The sequence below is a fragment of the Monodelphis domestica genome, chromosome 6, assembly GCF_027887165.1.
Source record: "Monodelphis domestica isolate mMonDom1 chromosome 6, mMonDom1.pri, whole genome shotgun sequence".
Lineage (NCBI taxonomy): Eukaryota > Metazoa > Chordata > Mammalia > Didelphimorphia > Didelphidae > Monodelphis > Monodelphis domestica.
Genome location: NC_077232.1, coordinates 67,727,660 through 67,755,386, shown reverse-complemented (window position 1 = coordinate 67,755,386; position 27,727 = coordinate 67,727,660). Strand labels below are relative to the sequence as shown.

General features: G+C 35.7%; 1 protein-coding gene across 6 annotated transcripts in view; it reads left to right on the top strand.

Moving 5' to 3' along the window:
- Nucleotides 1-27,727, top strand: part of PIK3C2A (phosphatidylinositol-4-phosphate 3-kinase catalytic subunit type 2 alpha) — a 140,803-nt gene that overhangs the window by 81,204 nt on the left and 31,872 nt on the right. For all 6 annotated transcript variants that reach the window (XM_056802194.1, XM_056802195.1, XM_056802196.1 and 3 more), the window contains 9 exons: nt 1,350-1,517; nt 4,942-5,053; nt 6,233-6,378; nt 8,490-8,678; nt 9,069-9,162; nt 9,591-9,685; nt 10,056-10,236; nt 21,954-22,058; nt 23,132-23,224. In XM_056802194.1, the coding sequence (XP_056658172.1) occupies nt 1,350-1,517; nt 4,942-5,053; nt 6,233-6,378; nt 8,490-8,678; nt 9,069-9,162; nt 9,591-9,685; nt 10,056-10,236; nt 21,954-22,058; nt 23,132-23,224 (1,183 nt within the window). The remainder of the gene's footprint in view (nt 1-1,349; nt 1,518-4,941; nt 5,054-6,232; nt 6,379-8,489; nt 8,679-9,068; nt 9,163-9,590; nt 9,686-10,055; nt 10,237-21,953; nt 22,059-23,131; nt 23,225-27,727) is intronic.

The window sequence follows — 27,727 nt, the reverse complement described above, 5'->3', positions numbered from 1 at the left end:
TTATCTTTCATTAATTCATATACTTGACATCTCTGATTTTTTCATATTCATGATTTGTTATTATATAATAATATTCCATTACACATACTTAAATTTGTTTGGCCAGTATCCAGTTTTTTTACAGATTTTTTCTGTCACAGAAAGTGGTGCTGTGGATTTTTTTGGCATATGTTTGACTTTTGATTCTGTCTTTGGCTTCACTGGGATAAATGTCCAATAGTGATACCACTAGGTCAGAAGATACAGGTAGTTTAGTAATTTTTCTCATATAATTCTAAATTTTTTTTAGAACAGTTAGATCAACTAATGGCTCCACTAACAGTGTACTGCTGTGCCTATCTTCTCCTAACCTTTGCAATATTGACTGTGTTTGTTTTTTTGTCACCTTTGCCAATTTGAATGATATGAAGCAAAACCTCACATTTTAAATTTGCATTATTAGGAATTTGAAACTTATTTTCACATGATCATCACAACTTTGCAATTCTTCTTTTGAGAACAGTCCGTGTCTTACGTATTAGGAAAGAGTTTTTAGTTTATATTTGTCAATTCCTAATATTTTGAATATCAGATTTTTTAATCTGTGATAGCTGAATGCAAGAATTTATACTCCCATTTTCAGTAGTTTTTCCTTTACTCTCGCTGATTTTGGTCATGAGAAATTGTCTTTTAATTTTATGTAATCAAATTGTCTACTTTGTCTTTTATGATTGTTTCTTGTCCTTATTTGGTTATGAATGCATTTTTTATAATTGTCAAGGATATTTTATTATATTTTGATTTCTTTATAGTATCTTTTGTATTCCCTTAAAGCTTATGATGGTGATGTATATGATGTGATATGTTGGTATAAATACAATTTCTGCCGAACTAAATTCTATATTTCCCAGTATTTCCTTTAAATTTGTTTGGTAGTTTTTTACTCAGAAATTTATTTTCACTTATTAAAAATTGAGCTTTTTTTTCTTTTCAGTTTCAGCTATTTTTTGTGTGTGTCTAGTGTGTTTCACTTATCTACTTTTCTTTTTTTAAGCAGCACCACAAAGTTTTAGTGACTGCTGTTTTTATAATATGATTTGAGGATGTTGTAAAGCTATCCTGCTTTCATTTCTCAATGAATGGAATGTACTTAATGATTTCTAAAGGGAGGAATATTTTAGATATTTTGTATATTTGTGCATTCAAAATTAAATAATAATGTACAGATTATTTTAATTTAGAAATGAGGCAAAATTGAAGACAATTTAAAGAAATTAGTATTTTTCTCTATAGTAACTTCTATGAAGTTACATTTACTCATTTGACTTCTAATTTATTATTTTTTTCAACTCACCATTTTTTCCCCACAGAATAATTTTCCCCATTCAGATCTCACAGTTGCCATTGGAATCACTTCTTCACCTTACCCTTTATGGAATTTTAAACCAAAACAGTGGAAGTTCCCCTGATTCTAATAAACAAAGAAAGGGACCTGAGATCTTAGGCAAAGTTTCTTTACCTCTTTTTGACTTTAAGCGGTAAGTATTAATTGAGGTATAATCATTCCTAACTTGTGTAATGTCTGAGGATCTTCTTTATATTTCTCTTAGCTATGGACTTTGTCAGTAGGATTTGTCAAAATTCTTGCAGATACCAATCATTTATAATAACAAATATGGACACTTATGTAGTGATTAAGGTCTGCAGAATGCATTTCATATGTTTTTTCATGTAATTTTATATGAGACCCAGATTACCGTTCTTCTATGCCTTGACTAGCTGACCCCAGTGACATGCTATAGTTTAAAGATATTACCTGTTTGACAATCATTTGGAGACTCTAGTTTTGAGGAGAAAATGCCATATTTTCTTTGTTTTTTATTTCCACAAAGTTTGTGAGTTTCTGAAGTCTTGGTATGAGTAGAATTTTGGAAAAAAGAGACAGTCTTTTTGAATTCAGTGAACAAGGCTGTCATTATATATAACCAAGAATGTGTTTAAACATTTTTATTGTTTAGTTTGTAGATTAAGTAGCATTTTTAGAAATTTCTTCAGTATTCTACCACAGAGAAGCATCAAAATCTTAAATTGTGCTTGGAGGCATTAATTTCAGTAAGCTGAAAAATTATCTGGGGTATAAAAAATCTAGAGTCATTTTATTGATGGAAATTATTTTGATTCTTCAACTTTAAAAAAATGAACTTTTGAACCAAATCAGTCTTTTTAATAATATTTTTCCTGGGGGCACCTGTGTGGCTCAGTGGATTGAGAACTAGATTGAGGCCTAGAGACAGGAGATCCTGGGTTCACATCTGGCCTTAGATACTTCCTAGCTGTGTGACCCTGGGCAAGTCACTTAACCCCCATTGCCTAGCCTTTACCACTGTTCTGCCTGGTAATCAATACACAGTATTGATTCTTAGACAGAAGGTAAGGATTAAAAAAAACCTTTTTTAAATATTTTTCCCAATTGCAAGTAAAAAAAGTTTATATACATTTTTAAGAATTTTGAGTTCCAAATTCTCTCTCTCCCTCTTTATTTCCCTCCCCTGAGAGCGATATCAAGTAATTTGATACATATGTGCAATTATGAAAAATATTTCTATATTAATAATTTTGTCAAAGAAAATACAAAAATAAAGTAAGTGAAAAATAGAGTGTTTATACCAGTTCTTTTTCTAAAAGTAGGTTGCATTTGTCATCATGAGTCCTTCCAGTCTTAGATCATTGCATTGCTGAGAAGAGCCAAATCTTTAATAGTTGTTCATTGTAGATATTGCTATTACTATGTACAATGTTCTCCTGGATCTGCACTAACTTTGCATCAGTTAATGTAAATCCTGCCAGGTTTTTCTGAAAACATTTTGCTCTTCATTTCTTACAGCACAATAGTATTCCATTATAATCCATTACAATTCCAATTACAGTTCCATACAATTATATGTACTCCATGTTGAGCCTTCCTCAATTGATATATATCCGCATAATTTCCAATTATTTGCCACCACCAAAAAAAAAAAAAGCTGCTGTCAATATTTTTGTACAAATAGGTCCTTTTTTTCTTTTTTCTTTTCATTTCTTTGAGATTCAGACCTAGTTGTGGTATTGCTGGATTAAAAGGTATGAACAACCCTTTTTTATAGCCCATTGACTTATATTATTTAAGGAGAGGTGTGATCACCATTTTTCTCACCTGTGCTCTGATCTATGAATGACAAGCACTATTTTCTGGCCTGGACCTGTGACTAGGATTCCCACTCTCCTGCAGCTGCACTCTCTACTGTGCTGGTGCTGCTCCTAACCCAGGTCTGTGAGCTCAGATCCCTCTTTGGGCAGGGCAATAGAATCCTGCACTCAGTGCCAGCAAAATGTCCCCAGTAATCTCCTTCTGACCAGTTGCAAGTCCCTTTACCCTCCTGAAGTCACTGCTGATTCAGTTGCCCCAAGACCTGCAGTGGCTTGCCCCAGCTGCCTGCCAGGGGGGAGATTTTGGAGAGCTCAGGCAAATTCCTAATGTTCTCTGCCATCTTGGTGCCACCCTTCCCAATCCCAGATCAGTCTTTTCTATACATGTGTGGAGTTGCTGGCACTGTATGTATGCATAATATACCACTTTCATAGTTATTTTTCTATAATACTAGTTTAACTATTTTTTTTACAGTTAAGAGTGCTTTGCTTAAGTTTCTTGCTCATCAGAGTATTTTTGTATATTTTAAGTAATTTAGATAGATTTATGATTTTATCTGTATGGATATTCTCTCTTATACAGCTTCTAATTCTTTGTGATTTGTGTTTTGTCTTTCTATAAGTCTTCCATAGAGGATGCTTGGAGGTCTTCCTCTTTCTAATAAAAATGAGACTATCTAACAAGATCTTTTTTCTTTTCATCACCTCACAACTCCCTAAATTTATCTAACAGTATCTCCTTCTTTACTCCAGTCTGTGGTAATTTGGCTCTTGTAATTAATCTCATTCTCCCCTTTTGAATCTTCATTCTCTCTCTTTCTGCTTGTTTTTTCTACCTTCTAGTACCTCATAACTCTCCTAACTTGGAAAAAAAATGTCCACTAGTTTATATTATCCCTGCTGGTTATATTATTGTTCCTCTTCTCAAACTCTTTAATAAAGTTGTATATTTTCAGCCCTTTAATTCTCACACTTCTTAATGCTCTGTCTTATGGTTTCCAATCTTATTATTTATTTGAAACTGTTCTCTTCAATGTCAATAGTTTAATTTAACTTTTAATGGACAAAACCTATGTTCTTTCTCTTTCCTCATCCCTATCAAAAAAATAAAATACAAATTAGACTTGTAACAAACATCCATAGTAAAGCAAAACAAATTTTTGCATTGACTGTGTTCAAAAATATTTTGCATTTTGCATCCGAAGTCTATTACATCTGTGTCAGTTGGTAACATGCATCACTCATGACCTCTTAATTTTCAAAGCTAGTGGGCTGTTTCTCAGTTAAGCATGCTTCTTGCCTTCCCCGGAGCATTTCACATTGCACCATCTTCCATGTACTCTCCTCTCCAGATTTTTGTGAAATGATTGTTGCTTGGTTCTACTTGCCACATTGTGACTGCTCCTTTTCTATCTGCTTTGCAGTATCACCTTCACTGTGACACCCTTCAACTGTGCCACAGATTTTCTACTTCTTAGTTACCAGTCTTACATCACCAAATGGCTATGTAGATTTTTCAAACTTAATACATCTAAAACTGAATTCATTATCTTTTCCCCTCATCCATTCAACCCTCTTTCTTTCAAATTTCCCTATTAATATTGAATATGCCAATGATTCTTTCAGTCTTCAGGTTAATAAGTTAATGGAGTGATATTCATGATTTAAAATAGCTTTTTGTGTATGGTAAGTTTTTATGGTTTTTTTTCCACTCATGAAAAATAATAGACATTTTTTCCCTATTCTTTTCATGCCACTTATTTGATTAACCTTTAGGTTTTTAACCTGTGGAACTAAGCTTCTCTATCTTTGGACTTCATCCCCTACACAACCCATACCTGGGATAACCCATAAAAAGGGACAAGTGATGGAAAGAATAGTATTGCAGGTAATTTTTCTTGGACTGCTTTTTTCTTTCTTTTTTTTTTAATTTTATTTAGTCAATTTGGAACATTATTCCTTGGTTACAAGAATCATATTATTTCCCTTCCTCCCTTCCCCCCACCCTTCCCGTAGCTGACATGCAATTCTACTGAGTATTACATGTGTCCTTGATCAGAATTTATTTCCATGTTGTTGATGTTTGCACTGGAATGTTCATTAAGAGTCTACATCCCCAATTGTATCCCCTTGACCCATGTAATCAAGCAGTTGTTTTTCATCGGTGTTTCTACCTGGACTGCTTATTACTCTAGTGTTAATATTAAATAATACTACTTATAGAGCCAAGTGTTTTTACACAGTGATCACTAACTTGCATTATTTCTGAATAAAAATCATTACTTTTCAACATAGGCTTAATGCAAATAATAGGTTTTCTATAAGTGTTTATTGATTTTTTGACAATTTTGGTAAACATTCTTATGAAAAATGTACTTGAGTTCCTATTTCTTGGACAAAATATATTGAATGTCATGTAGTAAGAAAGCTTAATTTCAGTTGCTCTTTTGAAGTTTCATTACTGTGAATAGTCTACTAATGCACACCTAAACCTTCATACCTTAGTTGTCCACCTTCCTGAATTTGATATGACTAAAAAAATTGTTATTTAGTGAAAAATCCCTTGGTGACCAGTCTCTCTGAGTTTAACTAGGCTTTACTTAGATAGATATATAGTAATAAAAGCCTTTTTGGTGTGCTTGTACTCTACAGACTTTGCCTTCAAGAACCATGATTTACTTCTGCCACATTGAGATAATAGAGAAGGACCTCAGTTGAGGTCTTAATTTGGTTTTGATCCTTAGCTGCTAAAATGGGTTCATTTTCTGAGTCACAAGACAGTAATTGGATGTACTATCCATTTGGGAAAAATAAAAAATATTTTCTTTGTTTTCCAGCTATATCATACTTTTCAGACTTTTTGCCAACATGTCAATCTGTTTTGCTGATGGTTTTCCTTGTTATGTGGGGATGGTTCCCTGGGAGTGGGGAGGGGAATGATAAAGGGAAATTTAGGCAATGGGAAAACAAAAGTTACTAGTAAATTTTCTTTAAAAAAGAAAGTCTCCACTACAGCTTCCATTTGCAGCTCAAAAACTGAAGATTGACTTTTATTTAATTTGTTAAGGTTGACTTTCCTTCCCCTTCATTTGATATCATTTATACGACTCCTCAAGTTAATGGTAGCATTGTACAGCCGCAGTGCTTAGAAACACTGGAAAAAGATACTAAAGGAAAACTTCTTGCCATTCTTTCCAGAGATTCTTCATTTGGGTAGGTTTTTCTTTTTAATATTAATGCTTTGATACCTTACTTGTATAACAAATGCTTTAGTTTTATGATATTTACAGTGTGCTTGACAAGCATAGTTTTATAATGCTTTCTAATTTCATTGTAGTAAAATAGGTCTTTAGATAATTGATCTTGCTGATTTCAGCCTCTCTCCTCTTTAGTCTGTCATATTATTTATTATTCCTTGATTAATCTTCCTATTCTAACCATGTCATTTTCTTACTCCCAGTGGGAACTAGTGGCTCCCCATTGCTTGCCAAATAAAGTATACAATCCTGATCTTGCTTTGATAACCCTCCTCATCTCTCTCCCACCTACTCTGCCATCCTAGAGGTAAGAGGGAGCCACTAGAATTTATTGAAAAAGGGAGAAGGAGATGACATGGTCAGACCTGTCAGACCTGTGTTTTAGGAAGATCATTTTTAACAACTGAATACAGTATAAATTGGAGTGGGAAAAGTACTTGAGGCAGAGAAACCAATGAGAAAACAATTATATTAGTCCAGGTGTAAAGTAATGAGAGCAATTTGCCAGGGTGATGAGTGTGGGAAGTGAAGGGGAGATATACCAGGAGATGTTGTAAAGGCAGAAATGACAAAACTTTGCAACACATTGGATATTTTGAGTGAGTGAAAATAAGGAACAGATTATGAATATGACATTAAGGTTGTATACCTGGAGAACTGGGAGAATGATGATACCCTTGAAAGTAATAGGGAATCTGGGAAGATGGGGAGAGCTTGGAAGAAAAGATAATGAATTCAGTTTCAAATGTATTGAGTTTGATATGTTTGATAGGCTATTGTAGGTAAAAGGCTGGAGGTCAGAAGAGAAGTTAAGATTATTATATTAAAAGGTCTCAGAGAATCATCTGCATAAAGATCTGCATAGAAAAAGATTGTTCACGCCAAAGGAGCTAATATAGTAACCTAGAACATTGTGGAATATTCACAGGTAGGGTATGTTGGACAATGAGCCAGCAAAAGAAAGTGGGAAGGTTTGTTAAGACAGATAAGAATTCAGGAGAATATAATGGCATCCAAATTGTGAGGGGAGAGAGTGGTCAAAAGCAGTCAATAAGTTGAAAAGCAAAAGAACTGAGAAAAGGCCATCCATCAGATTTATCATTTGGTTACTTTGGAGAAAACAATTTCAGTTTCATTCAATGGATCAACTTGGAGGCCAAATGAAAAATTTCATTTGTCTTTCATGTGTGTGTGCACATGTGCGTCTGCCTACAGGTCTAGGATTATTTTTGTCATTATGTCCCCAATACTTGAGACATATTGGGTGTTTATTTTATTTTTATTACCTTTATCCTATTTATAAACAGCAGTAGAAGAGATGGATGTTTTACTAAGCAAATGAATATTATAAAGAAAGGAAAATGTTTAGTCTACTTCATGGGTTAATAATTGATTTCAAGTACATTTTATAGTCTATTAGGATACATAATTTCCATAGTACTAGAGCTGGCAGAGTCTTTAGAAATCATCAATTCCTATTCTCTTATTTTATAGGAAACGGTTGCTGGAAGTATAGAGACCTGCCCCCATCTCACTTAGGGCATAATTAGTAGACACAAAATTCAGAGTAAGAGCTCAGCCATCACCAAGTCTAGTGTTATCATAAAATGCTATCATGATTTCTTTCTTCGTCCAAAATAGTACTTTCTGTACTTGAGTGATAAAACTCCATTTCTTTAAAATTGTTTTCATAAGTAAGAGTTTCCATGAAGTCATATTACTTTGCTCCTATTTATGGAAAATTGTTGTTTTCTCACCACTCCTGTTTGTTGTCATATTTATATAGTATTTTAAGACCTACAGAGTATTTTGTTTATTTTTACATTTAATCCTGATGAGCATGCATATTTCAGTATTAGCCTTATTTTAGATGTAAGGATACATCTAGAGTCAAAGGCAGAACTGAGATTCAGGTTCTCTGACATTAAACTCAGTGCCCCTGCCTCACACCTTAGTTAGGACAGCATTTCAGTCACGAGGTGGCTTCTCTAGAGTTATTTCTTTTGATTATGTAATCTTTGAGATGCATGTCTAATTATAACACTGAGAATTTTATTTTATTTATAGACTTTCTAAAGAAGATAAAGCCTTTTTGTGGGAGAAGCGTTATTATTGCCTTACTCACCCAAACTGCCTTCCAAAAATACTAGCAAGTGCCCCAAACTGGAAATGGGCAAATCTTTCTAAAACATACTCATTACTTCAGCAGTGGCCACCATTGCCTCCACTGAATGCCCTGGAACTGCTAGATTCAAAGTAAGTTCAACTATAAGAATATTTTTGAATAGAGTTTATATTAACCTCCAGTTAAAAGCTTTATAAGAATTTCTCAAAGGAAATTATATTGGAGATTCTCCAATAGTTGAACTATTTGTAAAACATTTTCAGGTTTTTTTACATATAACCTTAATGGAAAATTTATATGAATTTCTGTATTTTGGAAAAACTATTTGATAATACAAGCTTAAATTATATCTAGGAATGCTAACATTGTCATTAGGTCGAATCTATGTGGCATGATAATATTTCCTTCCAGAAAAGGAACATATATTTTTCTCCATATAACATACCATATGAATACAAAATGTGTTCATATATATTCCAGCAATAAATTGAAGCCTAATATTTGCTTTTGTATTTCTCCAGATTTGCTGATCAGGAAGTAAGGGCCTTGGCTGTGAACTGGATTGAGACAATTAGTGATGATGAGCTAGCCGATTTTCTCCCACAATTTGTTCAAGTGAGTTTAGTTATATTTTTTTCACTTTATAATGGGATAATAGGCAGCATTTCTTAAGGGCTCTAATGCTTCTTCTGAGTTTCACCGTGCCTGGAACACAGTAGGAATGTAATAACTGCTTGTTTCTTTTCTTCCTTCCTGTCATTATGCATAGTGGATAGAAAGCTAACTATCGAGCCAGGAAGACCTGAATTTAAGTCCTGCTTCTGACATAAACTGCATGTGTGACTGAGCATGTTCTCTTATCCCAGGGCTCTAAGCAACTCTCTGAGATTATAGCTTCCAGAGAAGAGCTTGACCTACATTGAGAGAGGTCATTTCTTATTTGAGAGTTCTATATACCAGTAAAATCACAGGTCTAGTCCTTTTCTCTATTCTTTATTGCCAAATAAAGATAGTTTTTACTAGTTCTTTTCCTTTCCCCACAGGCTTTAAAGTATGAAATTTACTTGGATAATTCATTAGTGAGATTTCTCTTGTCCCGGGCATTGGGAAATATTCGAATAGCACACTACTTATATTGGTAAGAATTGAATTTCACAAATTTTGATTTTTTTTTTAAATTCAAGCTAATGTTCATTAGAGAATTTATCTTGTAAGCCTGAACACTATTTTTAGTTTTAATTTAGTATAAATACAAAAGCTTGTATTGAAGGAATAGACCAAAAGTGCTATTGTAGTTTTCTGCATTAAAACAAAATTAAATTATATAAATGTATGATCTATTATGATACTGAAATAATTGTTAAAAGTTTTTTTAATGTAGTATGGTTGGATAACTGGGTTATTAAAATATTTTAAAATTCTGAATGTGAAAAATGTATCTCCCTAAATTAATTTTTGAAAATTCATAAAGTTCTCAAGATGATTTGATGTAGAACTTAATTTAATAGGCTGCTGAAAGATGCCCTGCATGATGCACAGTTCGGTGTTCGATATGAGCATATTCTAGGGGCCTTCCTGTCAACTGGAGGAAGGGGATTAAGAGAAGAGCTCTTAAAACAGACGAAACTTGTACAGCTTTTAGGAGGAGTGGCAGAGAAGGTCCGACAGGCCAGTGGGTCAGCTCGGCAGGTACGTATGTGCCTGTACATGTACATCTATCTATGAACATTGTTGCGTTAATGGTGCTTTCTGTGGTCGAAGATTTTATTCCTGTGTGTTAAGGGAAGGTACCAAGATAGGACAGTAGTCTAGACCTCTCACAATTTGAACTCAATTAAATCTAATTCAACAATTTATATTAAATGACTTTTATATGCAAGTTGCTGGGAATACAAATGTTTAAAAAAATTAAATAACTTCTGCCATTGAAGTGATTACATTTTACTGGGGAATTGCAACACAGATTAGTAAATACAGAATATATCTATTTATATAAAGTATCTGCAATAAATAGAAAGCACAACCAAATGAGGAAAAAAGAGAATTGGGAAAACCCTTTTTGTAATAGCTACACCATAATTCATAGAGCACTGGGTCTAGGATCAGGAAGACCTGAATTCAAATTCAACCTCATACACTTGTTTGACTAGGCAGATCACCTAATCTCCGCCTCAGTTTTCTCATCTATAAAATGTGACTGATAGCACCTCCCTCCTGAGGTTATTTTGGAGATCAGATGAGATAATAATTGTCAAGTGCTTAGCACAGTATCTGGAAATAGTAAGCATTATATAAATGTTATCTAGTTAGGTAGTGGATGATGATTCAGACCTTTGGAGCATGAATCTTCTCTTAATACATATAGGTAAGTAATTATCTAGCCTCTCCTTGAATATCATTGGTTATAGAAAGCTCTGTACTCCCTAAGGTACCCCTTCTTTTATAGCTTTAATCTTTATAATTTCTTCCTTTTGTTGAGATTAAAATGGTTTTACTATAACTCTAAGCCACTGGCTTCAGTTCTATCTATTTCTAGTGACAAACAGTAGGAAAAAAATCTTTCTTCTGTTAGAATCATTAAAATAGTTCAAGATTGTGGTCATATCTCTCCCCAACTCTTCCTTTTCTAGTCTAACTCACCTTTCAACTGCTTCCCATATGGCTTAGATCTGAATCTCCTTGACATCTTGAATTCAGTCCTATCAAGGGAGAGAGACAGACAGACAGACAGACAGACAGACAGACAGACAGACAGACAGACAGACAGACAGACAGAGCTTATAGTTTCTAGTGGAAGACACAAAAAAGAGCAAATATAAGCTTAGTAAATATAGTTATATCAAGACAGAAGGTAGGGAAGATGACGGCTTAGAAGCAGCAAAAGTTCAGACCTCTGAAAACCCTTCTTTACCGATCACAAACTGAATGTTCCTAGGGGAATGAAATTCAAACTTAACAACAGGACAGAGCCAGGGAACGCTCCTTCTGGACTCAATTCAAAAGGTACACCCCCCAAAATCCAGAATCCAAGAACACTTGGATCTAAGGGGAAGGAAGAAGGAAGGTCCCAGGACACCCCCCCCCCCAACCCAGAGCGCTGAGCCCCCAGTGGCAGCGGGAACCTCTGGGTGGGCAAAGGTGCTGGTCTGGAGGGTGTACCTTGAGAGCAACCTGGGCTAGGCTCAGAGTGTCCTACACAGGCGTCAGGGAAACAGCCAGAGAGTGACCAAAGATCCTGCAGCCCCATGGCTGGGTCCTTCCATCTGGTTCCAGTCACACTGGAGGTTTTTGCCTCGGGGCACATCCAGACCAACCCAGTTGAACTGAATCCTTAGCATCAGGAGTCCTCAGAGCTCAGGGTGGCCAGGACCCCTCCCCCCTAGAGTGCAGAGCCTCCCGCCAGGACAGGAACCTCTGGGTGGGCAAAGGCACTGGTGTACCTTGTGGACAGTGCTGTGCCAGGCTCAGAGCATGGAACGCAGGCAGCGAAGAAGCAGCTGGAGAGAACTGGAGAGAGCCTGGGTGGCTGAGACCTTCCATTTGGCTCCAGCCTTCCAGGAGTTTTTGGCCTCAGAGCACATACAGCCCAACCTAGCTGAACTTAATCTGATCGAAAGCCTCCAGAGGATAGAGAAGCCAACATTCCTTCCCCAGAGACTGTACTGAGAAATCTGACAAAGCTCCAAGAGGTGAGACTGACAGAAAGCCCCAAAACAAAAAACAAAAAAAAAATGAGAGGAGCAAGAGCACAGACAAATACAGGGAGCAATGAAGGGGTAAATACAAGGAAACAACAGAAAAAGAAGAAAGAAATTACAATAGACAGCTTCAGTACAGGTAACGAGCAAAGAGTGAACAAAACAGAGGGGGAGGGATCAGCAAAGGAAAAACCAGAAATCCCAGGATTTGGGAATTTGGAAGAACTCAAAATACAATTCAAAACACAATTAAGAAAGGTTGAAGACAATTGGGAAAAGAACTTAAAAACTAAGATAAGTCATCTGGAAACAAAAAATAGTGTCTTGAAAGCCAAAATCAACCAGCTGGAAAATGAGGCAAAGGAGATGAAGGATGAGGTGAAGAAGATGAAAGATGAGAAAAAGATGAAAGACGAGGTAAAGAGGAGAAAGATGACCTCCAGAGAAAATCAGACCAGAAGGAAAAGGATGTCCAAAAAGCCAGGGATGAAATCCAGTCTTTAAGAACAAGAATACAATAACTAGAATTAAGTGACCTCACAAGACAGCAGGACACTATAAAATAAAACCAAAAGAATGAAAAAATTGAGGAAAATATGAATCATCTCATTCACTCAAGCAGAGACAATTTAAGAATCATTGGTCTACCAGAAGACCATGACAAAAGAAAAAGCCTGGACATCATACTATAGGAAATTATTCAAGAAAACTACCCCAATATCCTAGAACAAGAGGGAAAAGTGGAGATTGAAAGAATCCACAGATCGATCCTGTACTTAATCCCCAAATGACAACACCTAGGAATGTCATGGCCAAATTCAAGAACTATCAGACCAAAATAAAAATATTACAAGCTGCCAAGAAGAAGTCATTTCAGATACCACGGAACCACAGTGAGGATAACTCAGGATCTGGCTGCATCCACACTGAAGGAACGAAAGGCATGGAATATGATATTCCGGAAAGCAAGGGAACTAGATCTACAACCAAGAATCAACTACCCAGCAAAACTGACTATATTCCTACAGGGGAATATATGGTCATTCAACAAAATAGAAGAATTCCAAGAATTTGTAAAGAAAAGACCTGACCTGAACAAAAAATGTGATGTCCAAGCACAGAACTCAAGAGAATCATCAAAAGGTAATTAAAAAAGACGGAAAAAAGAAAAACAAAACAAAACAACAACAAAAAAATTCTTTTAAAGAGACTCAATAAGTTAAAATGATATGTATCCCTATAAAAAAAGAGGTCATTGGTAACTCTTAAAAACTGTTGTTATTACCTGGGCAGCTAAAAGAAGTACACTTAGGAGACAGTGACAAACTGTATAGGATGAAAGGATAAGACATAAATAGGTATATAGATATGTGCTTGCATAAATACATACGCATGTGTATGCTTATATATATAACTAGAGCAAAAAAATAGGTTAATATTAAAAGAAATGGGAAAAGAAACAAAGTGGGGTAATTTATGTGTCACAAAGAAGCTTGTGGTGGGAGGGGGGAGAACATCAATTCACTGGAAGGGTAAAGAGGTCGGAGATAGGAAATACTCAACTCTTACGTGCTTTGAAATTGACCCAAGGAGGGAAGAATAATCCAATCCATTGGGGCAGAGAATAGATTTGTGCCCTACAGAGGAGTAGAAGGGTAACAAGTGGGCTGGTGGGGAAGGAAGCAGTACAAGGGAGGGAAGGGGCAGGGGGGTAATTTTAAAAAGACTACAGGGAAAATAAGGGAGGGGATAAGAAGGGAGGGGGGTATAAAGGGAAGTAAAATAAGGGTGGGAACTAGGGGGACTGATTAAAAACAAACATTGGTGTAGAAGGAAATAGTGAAGGAAGAAAAGGCAGGACCAGGAGTAGAAATCAAAATGCTGGGAAATACACAGCTAGTAATTATAACTCTGAATGTGAATGGAGTGAACTCACCCATAAAACTCAAGGGTATAGCAGAGTAGATTAGAATCCAAAACCCTACCATATGCTGTCTACAAAAATTACACATAAGGAAGGTAGATATGCATAGGGTGAAAGTAAGAGGGTGGAGCCAAATCTATTGGGCATCAACTGATAAAAAGAAGGCAGGAGTCGCAATCATGATATCCGACAAAGCCAAAGTAAAAATAAATCTAGTTAAAAGAGATAGGGAAGGTAATTACATCCTGATAAAAGGCAGTATAGACAATGAGGAAATATCTGTACTCAACATGTATGCACCAAATGGCATAGCATTCAGATTTCTAAAGGAGAAACTAAAAGAGCTCAAGGATGAATTAGGTAGAAAAACTATACTAGTGGGAGACCTGAACCTTCCTCTATATGAACTAGATAAATCAAACCAAAAAATAAATAAGAAAGAGGTAAGAGAAGTGAATGAAATCTTAAAAAAATTAGAGTTAGTAAACATGTGGAGAAAAATAAATAGGGACAAAAAGGAATATACCTTCTTTTTAGCAGCACATGGTACATTCACAAAAATTGACTATGTATTAGGGCATAAAAACATTGCAAACAAATGCAAAAGAGCAGAAATAATAAATGCAACTTTCCCAGATCACAATGCAATGAAAATAATAATTAGTAAGGGAACATGGAGAGGTAAATCAAAAATTAATTGGACATTAAACAATACGATTCTCCAAACCCGGTTAGTTAAAGAACACATTGTAAAAACAATAACTTCATTGAAGAAAATGACAATGATGAGACATCCTTTCAAAACCTATGGGATGCAGCCAAAGCAGTACTCAGGGGGAAATTTATATCCTTGAGTTCATATATTAACAAATTAAGAAGGGCAGAAGTCCATAAATTGGGCATGCAAATTAAAAAATTAGAAAGTGAACAAATTAACAATCCTCAGATGAAGACTAAATTAGAGATCCTAAAACTCAAAGGAGAAATTAATAAAATTGAAAGTCAAAGAACTATTGATTTAATAAAGACTATTAGCTGGTACTTTGAAAAAACAAATAAAATAGACAAAGTACTAGTCAGTCTAATAAAAAAAGGAAAGAAAAAACCAAATTAATAGTATCCAAGAGGAAAAGGGAGACCTCGCCTCTAATGAAGAGGAAATTAAGGCAATCATTAAAAACTACTATGCCCAATTATATGGCAACAAATATGGCAATCTATGTGATATGGATGAATACTTACAAAAATATTAATTGCCTAGACTAAAAGAGGAAAAAATAAATTACCTAAACAACCCCATATCAGAAAAAGAAATTCAACAAGCCATCAAAGAACTCCCTAAGAAAAAATCCCCAGGTCCAGATGGATTCACAAATGAATTCTATCAAACATTCAAAGAACAACTAATCCCAATATTATACAAACTATTTGACAGAATAAGCCAAGAAAGAGTTCTACCAAATTCATTTCACGACACAAACATGGTACTGATCCCAAAGCCTGGCAGGTCAAAAACAGAGAAAGAAAACTATAGACTAATCTCCCTAATGAATATAGATGCAAAAATCTTAAATAGGATACTAGCAAAAAGGCTCCAGCAAGTCATCACAAGGGTTATCCACTATGACCAGGCAGGATTCATACCAGGAATGCAAGGATGGTTCACTATCATCAACATAATTGACGATATTAACAAGCAAACCCACAAAAGTCACATGATTATCTCAATAGATGCAGAAAAAGCCTTTGATAAAATACAACCCCCATTCCTATTGAAAACACTAGAAAGTATAAGATTAGAAGGGCGTTTCCTAAAAATAATAAACAGTATATATCTAAAACCATCAGTAAACATCATCTGCAATGGGGATAAACTTGAAGCCTTCCCAATAAGATCAGGAGTAAAACAAGGATGCCCATTATCACCTCTATTATTTAACATTGTACTAGAAACACTAGCAGTAGCAATTAGAGAAGAAAAAGAAATTGAAGGTATTAAAATTGGCAAAGAGGAGACCAAGCTATCACTCTTTGTGGATGATATGATGATTTACTTAAAGAATCCTAGAGAATCAACCAAAAGGTAGTCGAAATAATCAACAACTTTAGCAAATTTGCAAAATAAAAAATAAGCCACGTAAGTCATCAGAATTTCTATATATCTAACCCATTTCAGCAGCATGAATTAGAAAGAGAAATACCATTTAAAAACACTCTAGACAATATAAAATACTTAGGAATTTATCTGCTGAGACAAACACAGGAACTATATGAACACAACTACAAAACACTCTCCAAACAGTTAAAACTAGATCTAAAGAATTGGAAAAACATTGATTGCTCATGGGTAGGATGAGCTAACATAATAAAAATGACAATCCTACCCTAATTAATTTACTTATTTAGTGCCATACCCATTGAACTACCAAAAAACTTCTTTACTGAATTAGAAAAAAACATAACTAAGTTCATTTGGAAGAACAAAAGATCAAGAATATCCAGAGAAATCATGAAAAAAAAATGCAAAGAAAGAAGGACTTGCAGTCCCAGATCTCAAAGTATACTATAAAGCAGTGGTCATCAAAACAATTTGGTACTGGCTAAGAGACAGAAAGGAGGATCAGTGGAATAGACTTGGGGTAAATGACCTCAGCAAGACGGTCTATGACAAACCCAAAGACCCTAGCTTTTGGGACAAAAATACACTGATAAAAACTGCTGGGAACATTGGTGTGGGAGAGATTAGGTTTGGATCAATAACTCACACCCTACACCAAGATAAACTCAGAATGGGTGGATGACTTGAACATAAAGAAGGAAACTATAAGTAAATTAGGCAAAGACAGAATAGTATACATCTCAGACGTTTGGAAAGGGAAAGATTTTAAAACCAAGTAAGACTTAGAAAAAGTCACAAAATGTAAAATAAATAATTCTGACTACATCAAATTAAAAAGTTTTTGTACAAACAAAACCAATGTAACTAAAATGAGAAGGGAAGCAACAAATTGGGAAACAATCTTCATAACAAAAAACTCTGACAAAGGTTTAATTACTCAAATTTACAAAGAGCTAAATCAATTGTACAAAAAATCAAACCATTCTCCAATTGATAAATGGGCTAGGGAAATGAATAAGCAGTTTTCAGTTAAAGAAATCAAAACTATTAATAAGCACATGAAAAGTGTTCTAAATCTCCTGTAATCAGAGAGATGCAAATCAAAACAACTCTGAGGTATCACCTCACACCTAGTAGATTGGCTAACATGACATCAAAGGAAAGTAATGAATGCTGGAGGGGATATGGCAAAGTAGGGACATTAATTCATTGCTGGTGCAGTTGTAAATTGATCCAGCCATTCTGGAGGGCAATTTGGAACTATGCCCAAAGGGAGATAAAGGACTGTCTGCCCTTTGATCCAGCCATAGCACTGCTGGGTTTGTACCCCAAAGAGATAATAATGAAAAAGACTTATACAAGAATATTCATAGCTGCGCTCTTTGTGGTGGCCAAAAATTGGAAAATGAGGGGATGGGATGCCCTTCAATTGGGGAATGGCTGAACAAATTGTGGTATATGTTGGTGATGGAATACTATTGTGCTCAAAGGAATAATAAAGTGGAGGAATTCCATGGGGACTGGAATGTCCTCCAGGAAGTGATGCAGAGTGAGAGAAGCAGAACCAGGAGAACATTGTACACAGAGACTGATACACTGTGCTACAATCGAATGTAATGGACTTCTCCATTAATGTCAATGCAATGTCCCTGAACAATCTGCAGGGATCTACGAGAAAAAACACTATCCACAAGCAGAGGACAAACTGTGGGAGTAAAAACACTAAGAAAAGGCAACTGCTTGACTACAGGGGTTGAGGGGATATGATTGAGGAGAGACTCTCAATCAGCAGTTCTCAACCTCTCAGTTTGTAGCAATGAGAATACATAATGCATATCAGGTATTTACAATCTGAATCATCACTGTAGCAAAATTATATACATAATTTTTTATTTTGGGGTCACTGCAACATGAGGAACTGTATTGCAGGGTCACGGCATTAGAAAGGTTAAGAACCACTGCTCTAAATGAACACCCTAATGCAAATATGAACAACATGGAAATGGGTTCGGATCAAGGATCTATGTGATACCCAGTGGAATTGCACATTGGCTATGGGAGGGGTGGGGGGGGGGGGGGGAGAAAATGATCTTTGTTTCCAATGAATAATGTTTGAAAATGACCAAATAAAATAATGTTTAAAAGTAAAAAAATAAAAACAAATAAACAAGGTAGGTTACAATGTCATTTAAGAAGATCAGGAAAGTCTTCAAGCAGGAGATATGGTATTTAAGCTACTTCTTAAAGGAACAGAAATTCTCTGAGGTATTCGTGAGATGGAAATGCATTATAGATTATTACAGATTACATTTGGCGATAGCCAATGCACAGCCACAGAGACAAAATGGAGTGTCATGTGTGAGGAACATGAAGATGACATTTTGGCAAGATTGTAGAATGTAAGAGCAAAGAGTCATGTCTAGTGAGGTTGGAAAGATAGTTTGGGACCAGTCTGTATTGGCTTTAAAAGCATAAAAGATGAGTTTAAACTTGATTCTAGATAGAAGGTTGTTGAATTTAGATGAGATTGGGAGGCTTATGGTAAAATCTATATTTAAGGAAAAACCCTTTAGCAGAGGCATTTAAGATGGAATGGATTTTTAAGATGGAGTGGTTAGAAACCTGAGTCAGAGAGATCAATCAAGGGGATTTTTTGCATTCTGGGTGAGACATGATGAGGGCCTGAACTAAGGCTGTGGATGTGAGTAGAAAGAAAGGGGTCATGGTGTGATAAATACTATAAAGGTATAAATGATAAGATGTGGCAGCTATTTAGATATGAGGGCTGAGGGAGAGCCAGCAGTTAAGAATAATGCTCTGGTTGTGAACCCGGGAGAGTAGAAGGATGGTAGTGCCTTTGACAGGAATAAGAAAGTTTGGAAGCAGTTTGAGGTTGAGGGGAAAGATAATGAGTTCAATTTTGAATATGTTAAATTTGAAGTTTCTGAGAGATTCAGTTTGAAACATCCAGTTAGGGCTAGCTATATAGATCTATGAGTCATTTGCATAGAGATAATAAATAACCTTGTGGGAGCTAATCAGGCTAGCTATATATAGTTAGATTGTAGAGAGAAAAGAGAAGGCCTGGACTTGAAATTTAGGTAACCTTCACAATTAAGTTAGAAGGGACTAAATGTGGATGATGTAACAACAAAAAGAATATGGTAGAGTTCTCAAAACAATAAGACACGAACCAGGAGAATTCAAACTAAATCCATAGAAATAGAAAAAAGTAGGTGCCATATATTTCTGTTAATGTAACCTAAGATCACAGTAACTTTTAAATAAACATCAGACCATTGATTCCTTGAGTTTATACGCCATTGTCTTTTTCATTTTAAATGCTATCTTGCCAAATCCCACTCATCCTGAATGTGTGCAATTAACTTTTTGAGCTTAGATTCATAATTTTACATTTCTCTTTATTAAATTTTATTAGTATAAATTTAGTTCATCATTTTAACCCATAAGATCTTTTTGGATCCTAATTCTGTCATCCAAAATATTAGCTATTTCTTCCATTTTATCCATTATACCCATTACTTTGATGCTCTTTTCTAAATCATTGACTTCAAATGATGAATAGGACACAGTCAAGAACAGCTGCTCACAGTATTTCCACTAGAGGTTATTCTGTCAAAGTTAACATCAAGCCATTAATCTAGACTCATGGGTTATAGATTTTAAATAAGTTCCAAATTTACCTGATTTTTTTTTTAATTAAACCCTTACCTTCTGTCTTGGAATCAGTACTGTGCATTGGTTCCAAGGCAGAAGAGTGGTAAGGGCTAGGCAATGGGGGTCAAGTGACTTGCCCAGGCTCACACAGCTGGGAAGTGTCTGAGGCCAGATTTGAACCTAGGACCTCCCATCTCTAGGCCTGGCTCTCAATCCACTGAGCTACCCAGCTGCCCCCCCCCCAAATTTACCTGATTAGTAATATATTCCTTTCCTTTCTTTCCACAAGCACATAATGAAAGATTTTCCTCAAATCTTTTATTACTGTCTATGGCATTTTCTTCATCTTCCAATCTAGTATCAGAAAAAGAAATTAGATCAGTCTGATATGTTCTTAGTAAATCCATGCTGCCTTATAGTCATCGTATCTTTATTTAAAGTGTTCACTAATTATACTTTTGTAAGAAATTCATGAATTTTGGTAGGAATCGGAGACAGTCTTATGAAGGCAAGAAGAAACATTACTCCCTTATCTTTCCTTTCTTCTTTACCCAAATGGTCTTCCCCATGCCTTATTCCTCTCCTTCCCCTCAGTTCTTGAACTTTCATATAGCTGTATATCGTTATGACTTTTCTTTTTGACATATAATACTGATTTGTAATCCACTTTCAACTAAATCTATTCCCTCTTAAGGTATTCCTTTCCATTTCTATATTCCAGTTATAAATCTCTGTTGACCAGGTGTGTTGATAACCATTGGACAATATTTAGTTCATTGCATTACTGTTTGAAATTAATTTTGCTTAGTATCTCTTTGGCACATTGGTGTATTGGTAGAAGAGACAAAAATAATTTCAGGTTATCTTCAAAGTTATTTTTTCCAGTGCATTATTAGACACCATTGCTAATCTTTCTTCCTTTTTTTAAAAACCCATACTTTTTGTCTCAGTAAAAACTCATAAGACATAAAGGCAAATGGTATGCAAAGAGAATTTAAAAACTTGTCCAGGGTCACACAGCTAGGAAATGTCTAAGGCCAGACTTGAACCTAGGCCAGCTGATCTTCAAGCCTGGCAGTCTATCCACTATGCTACTTAGCTTTCCCACTGCTAGTCTTTTTTCATGTCTATAGCCATAGATTCTAGTTTAGCTTTACTACTGGAGTCTTTCTCCTCTCTATTTTGAATTTAAAGACTTCTTTATCAGATAAACAAGTCTTAAACCAAATGCATCCTTATTAGTCCTCATTATATGCTTTCTAATCTTGCTTATATTCCAGGAAATCTAATTCCTTTTTCTTAAGTTATTTCTTTAGCTAGCTTTGTCTTTTGATATTTTTCTTTTTCTAAAAAATTGTACATTAACTGGTATTTCTTGTTTATGTATTTCTGTGACATTTTATGGTCAAAATGAGGTAAAATGAGACACAAAGTTCCAAGCACAGTCAATTATAGTTTTTAGGAAAGTGCAGAACAAAGAACGGTACTTTGTTGATGGGGTACAGATTATGATTGGTTAAAAGAGCTTAACATCATAAGTATGTTAAATCAGTATGGCTTGTTATAGAGCTGAGGTATGGGGGACAATATGATTGATTGGAAATTGGTAATGAGGGACTAGCAACATGACCCTTCTTCCCTGTTTTGACCTCATTGTTTGAGACCCCCTGCAGGGTTAAAGATAATGGACCAGACTCATTTGGATAACAAACTAGACATCCTTGAAGGATAACTTGGTGGTTGAAAGATACTAAACCACACTCCTTAGTGTCCATCTCCATTCTTCAAGGGTAACAGATTTCTTTGGCAGAAGAACAGAATAATGATTATCAAGAAAACTGGATTTCTGAACTAATTTCAGAGTCATAGAATTATGAATTAAGCTTCATAGGACAAAGTCAATCAATTTCAAATAGTATCAATTAAGAAATGATATAGAATCAATTTTATTATTTCACATACATTTAGATTTGCATCTTTTTCATAGGTTGTCCTCCAAAGGAGCATGGAACGTGTACAGTCCTTTTTCTTACGCAATAAATGTCGTCTCCCTCTCAATCCAAGTCTTGTGGCAAAAGAACTGAATATTAAGGTATGATATAATATATATTTATATTAGCAACACATTTTCTTCATTTCAAAAAGCAAACAAACCTTATTTTCCATCTTAGAATTAATACTGAGTATGCAGAACAACAAAAAGGGCTAGGCAATTGAGGTTAAATGACTTGTCAGGAGTCGCATAGGTAGAAAGTGGTTGTCCCCAGACCTGACTTTCTATCCACTGAGCCACCTTGCTGACCCTAGCATCACATTTTTAAACAGCCAGTACAAAGAAGGTAGCTGACATTTAAAGGGATGATGATGATAATGCATGGATAACTGTTTTAACCCAGTTATAGAAAAATGCCTGTATGCGTTTAGGCATATCTATTTGAGATTGACTATCTAGGCTGGGGTCCCCAAACTTTTTACATAGGGGGCCAGTTCACTGTCCCTCAGACCGTTGGAGGGCCGGGCCTAACCCTAACCCTAACTCTAACCTTAAATTTGTGCAGTATACACAGTGCGGAATCCCCTCCCCCAGATTGCCGCTCACCATGCTGACATCTTCCATTGTGCAGCCACATAATCCTTTGCGTGGCACCTTGTTTTGAGAACAAGGCACCATGCAAAGGATTATATCACCAGAAGTAGTACTGCATGTAAGCAACACTGCACTTTGTGGCACCGCCACATACAATGCTCCTCTTACTGACCACCAATGAAAGAGGTGTCCCTTCCAGAATTGTGGTGGCGGCTGGATACATGGCCTCAGGGACCCTGCCGAAATTGAGTGGATCATTTAAAGTCATTGAAAACCAACTGTGGTATTGATAGATTTTGAAAAAGAATGAATATCAAGTAATCAATGAGAAAAAAACAACAAATTAAACCATGAATCCATTAAAGTGTACTTTAAGATTCACTTAGTTTCAGAACTTTTGCTTTCATTAAAGAGAGCAATACAAATATATATGAAATTAATAAGTTTCTGTTTATTGTCAGAATATTTCATTTCTTAGTTCAGAACTTAAAGGCCTAAGTAAATGGAAAATGCCTAGTGCGATGTTATATACATCCCTATGTTAATCTTCCTATATTTAACCCACATTATTTTTGCAGACATGTTCCTTCTTCAGTTCTAATGCGGTTCCCCTGAAAGTCACAATGGTGAATGCTGATCCTTTAGGAGAGGAAATCAATGTCATGTTTAAGGTGAGATTTTTTTCCTTTCTAGGAAAAGAATGACAAAATGAGGGTATTTAATTTTCATAGTTATGTTTTCCTAACCTTGTCTTAAATGTAGTTCATTTAGTATATCATGAGTTCATTAGCCTCATTTAGACTATCTTTCTTTTTGGTTATTCTTTATGTTTATAATGGAGAGCAAAATAACTTTTAGTTGCTACCTTTGGAACCTACCTGCTTTATAAGCTGCTTTTGTCTATGTATCTCATATCTTCACTACTTTTTGACTAAGCCTTCTTGTCATTCGTAGACCCAATTATAACGAGAAAAATAAATGAATTGAACTTCCCAGATCCTGGCTATCCTTCAGGGTATGCTCTACTCTGCAACCTTGTTATGATGACAAAAGGAAACTAAAATATAAGCCATGACTAAGAGTATTTATGGAATAGTATTTATCACTTACATGGAATGTATTAAGCTAAAGTAGTATCATAAGTGAGAGAGGATATTTTGGCAGAAGAAATATGTTTGCAAGAAGGACTATGGAATGCAGTGGAGTAATGATTGACAGGAGAGAACCAGCTGAGATTCTTAGAATCTTGGAGGAGGGGTGGAGCTGAAAAGTTCAATTGCCAGCTGGGAGGAATTGCTCTTGAACTCTGAGGAGAGAGGCAACTCTGAAACTCTCACTAGGGCCTTTGGAAGTGAATTCTCACTCCTGCCAAGTATTTCCCTATCAAACCTGAGATCTAGTGTCCAGAAATCTTTCCTGTCACTAGAAGAAAAACAAGACCAACAAGGGAGCAGATTTGAACTGCTGAGGTTACCCTCAGGGGTTATTTCCCTGAGGTGGACAGAATCGCTCGTAATTCCTTATTTCTCATCAGCTTCACCTAATATCTAGAGACATTCCTTTTGTGAATTAGCCTAGTGAAGACAGCATAAAAAGCCTCTAGATAGAGAGGAGAATTCAAATAGGCCTTGGCTAAAGCTGAGGGCTGACAAGACTGGACATGGGTATTTGCTTCTGTAGTTTAGGGAAACCTTCAACCTCTTTCCTGACCCTATCCTTGTTCACTGTATACAAAATACATTTTAATACCTGAGAAGCAGTCAGATTCATCAAGCAAGATCATAAAAGGGGAAACCAGTCTTTGGATTTTATCCTGGAGAAAGGTTTACTTTGATTGGGTTGAGCCAAGTCCCAAACAACTGTCATTTAACCTCTTTCTCTCAGGCTAGCACTCTGCCTTTGGGGAGAACACCTTAATCCAGCTAGATTGCTTAAAACCCTAGCCAACTGTCTATACTATCTCTTTGGCTAGTGTGCTTTTAGATCCCCTCTTACATAAGTTGTAATTTGATGATATTCATTAAAACAGAAATTGTTTTTTTTGTTTTTTGTATAATAAGGCTAGGACCTCTCTTTATAAAGAACAGCATACTGAAAAATATAAGATAACTGTCATTGAAATTATATGTCCCAGAGCCATATATCCATAATGTGAGACAAAGTTCCAGATAACCAGAAAGGACAATGGAAGCCACAGTGTTGCCTCTACTAGAATTTTTACAGGTTTAAGAAAGAATCATGAGTAGTCCAGATAGTCTACTGTCTAGAGAAGAACAAAAGCACTGAAGGAATAGACTTAGTATCTGTGGAAAAGGAAGACCATTTCTTTCTCACATACATCTGTATGTCATTGAACTCCATAATGCGCATCCTGATAGAAGTACTAATGAAGTAAATAGAAAGGTAAGCAGCTAGAAACAATAACAATTAATCAAGAAAGAAGACACTAGTCAATACTCATGACTTAAATAAGGCCAGGTTCAGGCTAGTAATAGAAAATGAAGGTAGTTGTAAGGTGCATCACCATGTGATGGTATCTTTGATTAATTTTTTAATCAAAAGATATTTAGGTATTAACATTAATAAGACAATTTAAAATGATGGAACATGTTTTCTAACATACGCTTTCTTCAAACACATTTTCTTTAATACTTAAACTGATAATTTTTAAATTTCTTTGCAGTCTTGAATTTTTTAGAAGTATACAATTTAATAAAATGAGTTGACCTGCTTTGAAAAAAAGCTTTCAGTTATGTTAATCCATTGAGGAGGAAAATAGATCAAATCTCTCCCTTTTTTTTTCCTTTTTCCTTTTCTCTGCACAGTACAAAAAAAGTTGCAAAATGGGCATAATTTTATATATACAGGATGTATATATTAGTTTTGATTAAATAGCAGAACAAACAGGTGCTAATCATACATTTTAAAAGCTCTCAGTAATTAATTGTCAAGATATCTCAAAGGCAGGAATATTCCAGAAGAGTGGAGATGATATTAATTGTTGTTGTTGTTTCTTTTGAGAGTATTGTCTCAGGGAATGCAACTTAGAATTCAGTAGCAAATACTTTTATCTTAAATCTTTATGAAAAAACCCTATTCATACCTTAAGGTATGATTATATACCTAGATAGAAACATACAAAGGAAAAGTCAGATTTTTGCAGAATTTCTGTAGAACACTGCTTCTTTATGACCCCATTGCTGACTGGGAGAGAAAAAGACTATATAATCTCAATACTTCTACATTCTAACAAAATATTTTATATTTTGAACATTTTCTTCTGAGTTTTACCTATGTAAATATAATAAATATCACATAAAACTCAAGCCAGATGTACTCATACTCAATATGGTGGAGTAGTAGAAAGTAGAGCTAAGCACTTTTTCCCTGCCTCCTACCCCACGCAACTCCATATAGATCCAGAAAATGCATACAGACTAAATTTTGATGGGGAAATAGGAGAAGTCCCTGAGTCATTTTTCCAGCCCAAGTTGGCATTAGGAAATAGACAGGGAGGTTTGCAAACACTGGAGAAAGGGTTTGGCATGGAGCTTTGTGGAGCATCCGAAGCATCCCGGAAGAGGCTTTGTGGCCAGGTATTACAAGATCTTAGGCTTAGGCTGTAACGAGCATGTCAGGGTGTGAGAAGTGGTACCAAATGGCAGCTTTGTCACCAACTCCATAGTTCAAAGGTACTGATCCAGGAAGGACTGAGGAAGGAACCTGCATCCAGGAATGGCATTTCAGGATAATGAACAATTGCAGACCTTAGTTTGTGTACTGAAAAAGAAAGCAATCAATAGTTGTGTGGCTTATGCCTCAGGAGTAGAGTAGGGACTCAGTTCTAGCATCTAGCTACATCTGATCCTGCTGAGGAATAACTAGGACAGAAATTCAAGACCTAAAGGATTGTTCTGGTATTTTGAAACAATGGCACTTCCCATGTGACTAATAGGGTCTGAGTACAGCAGCATTTACTATTGTTCAGATCCAAACCTAGGTCAGGAATTTGTAGAATTCAGACCACAGAGGCAGCAGTCAGATTGTGCTTTAAATCAGACCACTGAAAGATTATAATTCCTCAACTTGAGTTTCACTGACATCTTGGAAAAATACAAAACTCAATATCCAAAGAAAGGATCAAGAGAACTGGGCCAAACTTTTCCTCCAGAAATGCACAGAATTCAGCCCTAATATCAAATTTAAAGTCAAAAAGTATTCTGAAAGAATGGTCAAAAAAACAAAAGCTTCCAATATGAAGAGCTAGAATGATGGCAGGGAAGCTAAAGATACAAACCCAGATAATAATGGCTCCAATACATCATAATTCAAGAAACCTTAGAAGAAAACTGCCCAGATCTCTTAGAACCAGAGGACAAAGTAGAAATAGAATCTACTAGTCACTTCATGAAAGAATCCCCAAATAAAACTCTCAGGAATATTTTTGCCAAAATCCACAGCTTCTAGGTAAAAGAAAAAAATAGCGTAAGTAGCCAAGAAAGAAAGAATTCAAGTACTGAGGAGCCACTGTCAGTTACACATGATGGAGTGGAGAGCTTGGATCCACATTCCAGAAGGCAAAAGATCTGGGTTTACAGCCAAGAAAAAATCAGTGTAGTGCTATTGTGGAGAGAGGGTGACTTCCAAGCACACCTAATGAAAAGACCAGAGATGCAGAGACTCTATGAGGTTCAAACACCTAAATTAATAGCAACACTAAAAGGTAAACACTAATGAACAATAAAATGTTGAGCAAGAATAGACTGCTTACATTCAAATATGTAATTCATGTGTCTACTCTGAACTCTTTATCATCACCAGGGGGTCATAGAAGGAGTCAATTGAGGCATAGCCTGGGATTGGTTCTAATATGTCTTTATCAAACCTTAAGAGAAGAGTGGAATGAGAGGGGAAGAGGAATACTTTTGAGGGGGGGGGGTGATATTTAGGGGAAATTATCTTGCCTAATCAAGGGAAACCGGTATACATTTGTACAAACAGAAGTTAAGAAGAGCAGTTAGCTCTTGAGCCTCACTCATTTGAATTGGTGAAGAGAAGGAGTTGGATACAGAGATTCATATAATAGAACAAGAAGAGGAAAGAAAAAAAGGGCATATAAAGGGAAGCCAGATTAAGGAAGGAATTAATCCTAAGCAATACAAACTTCTAACCAA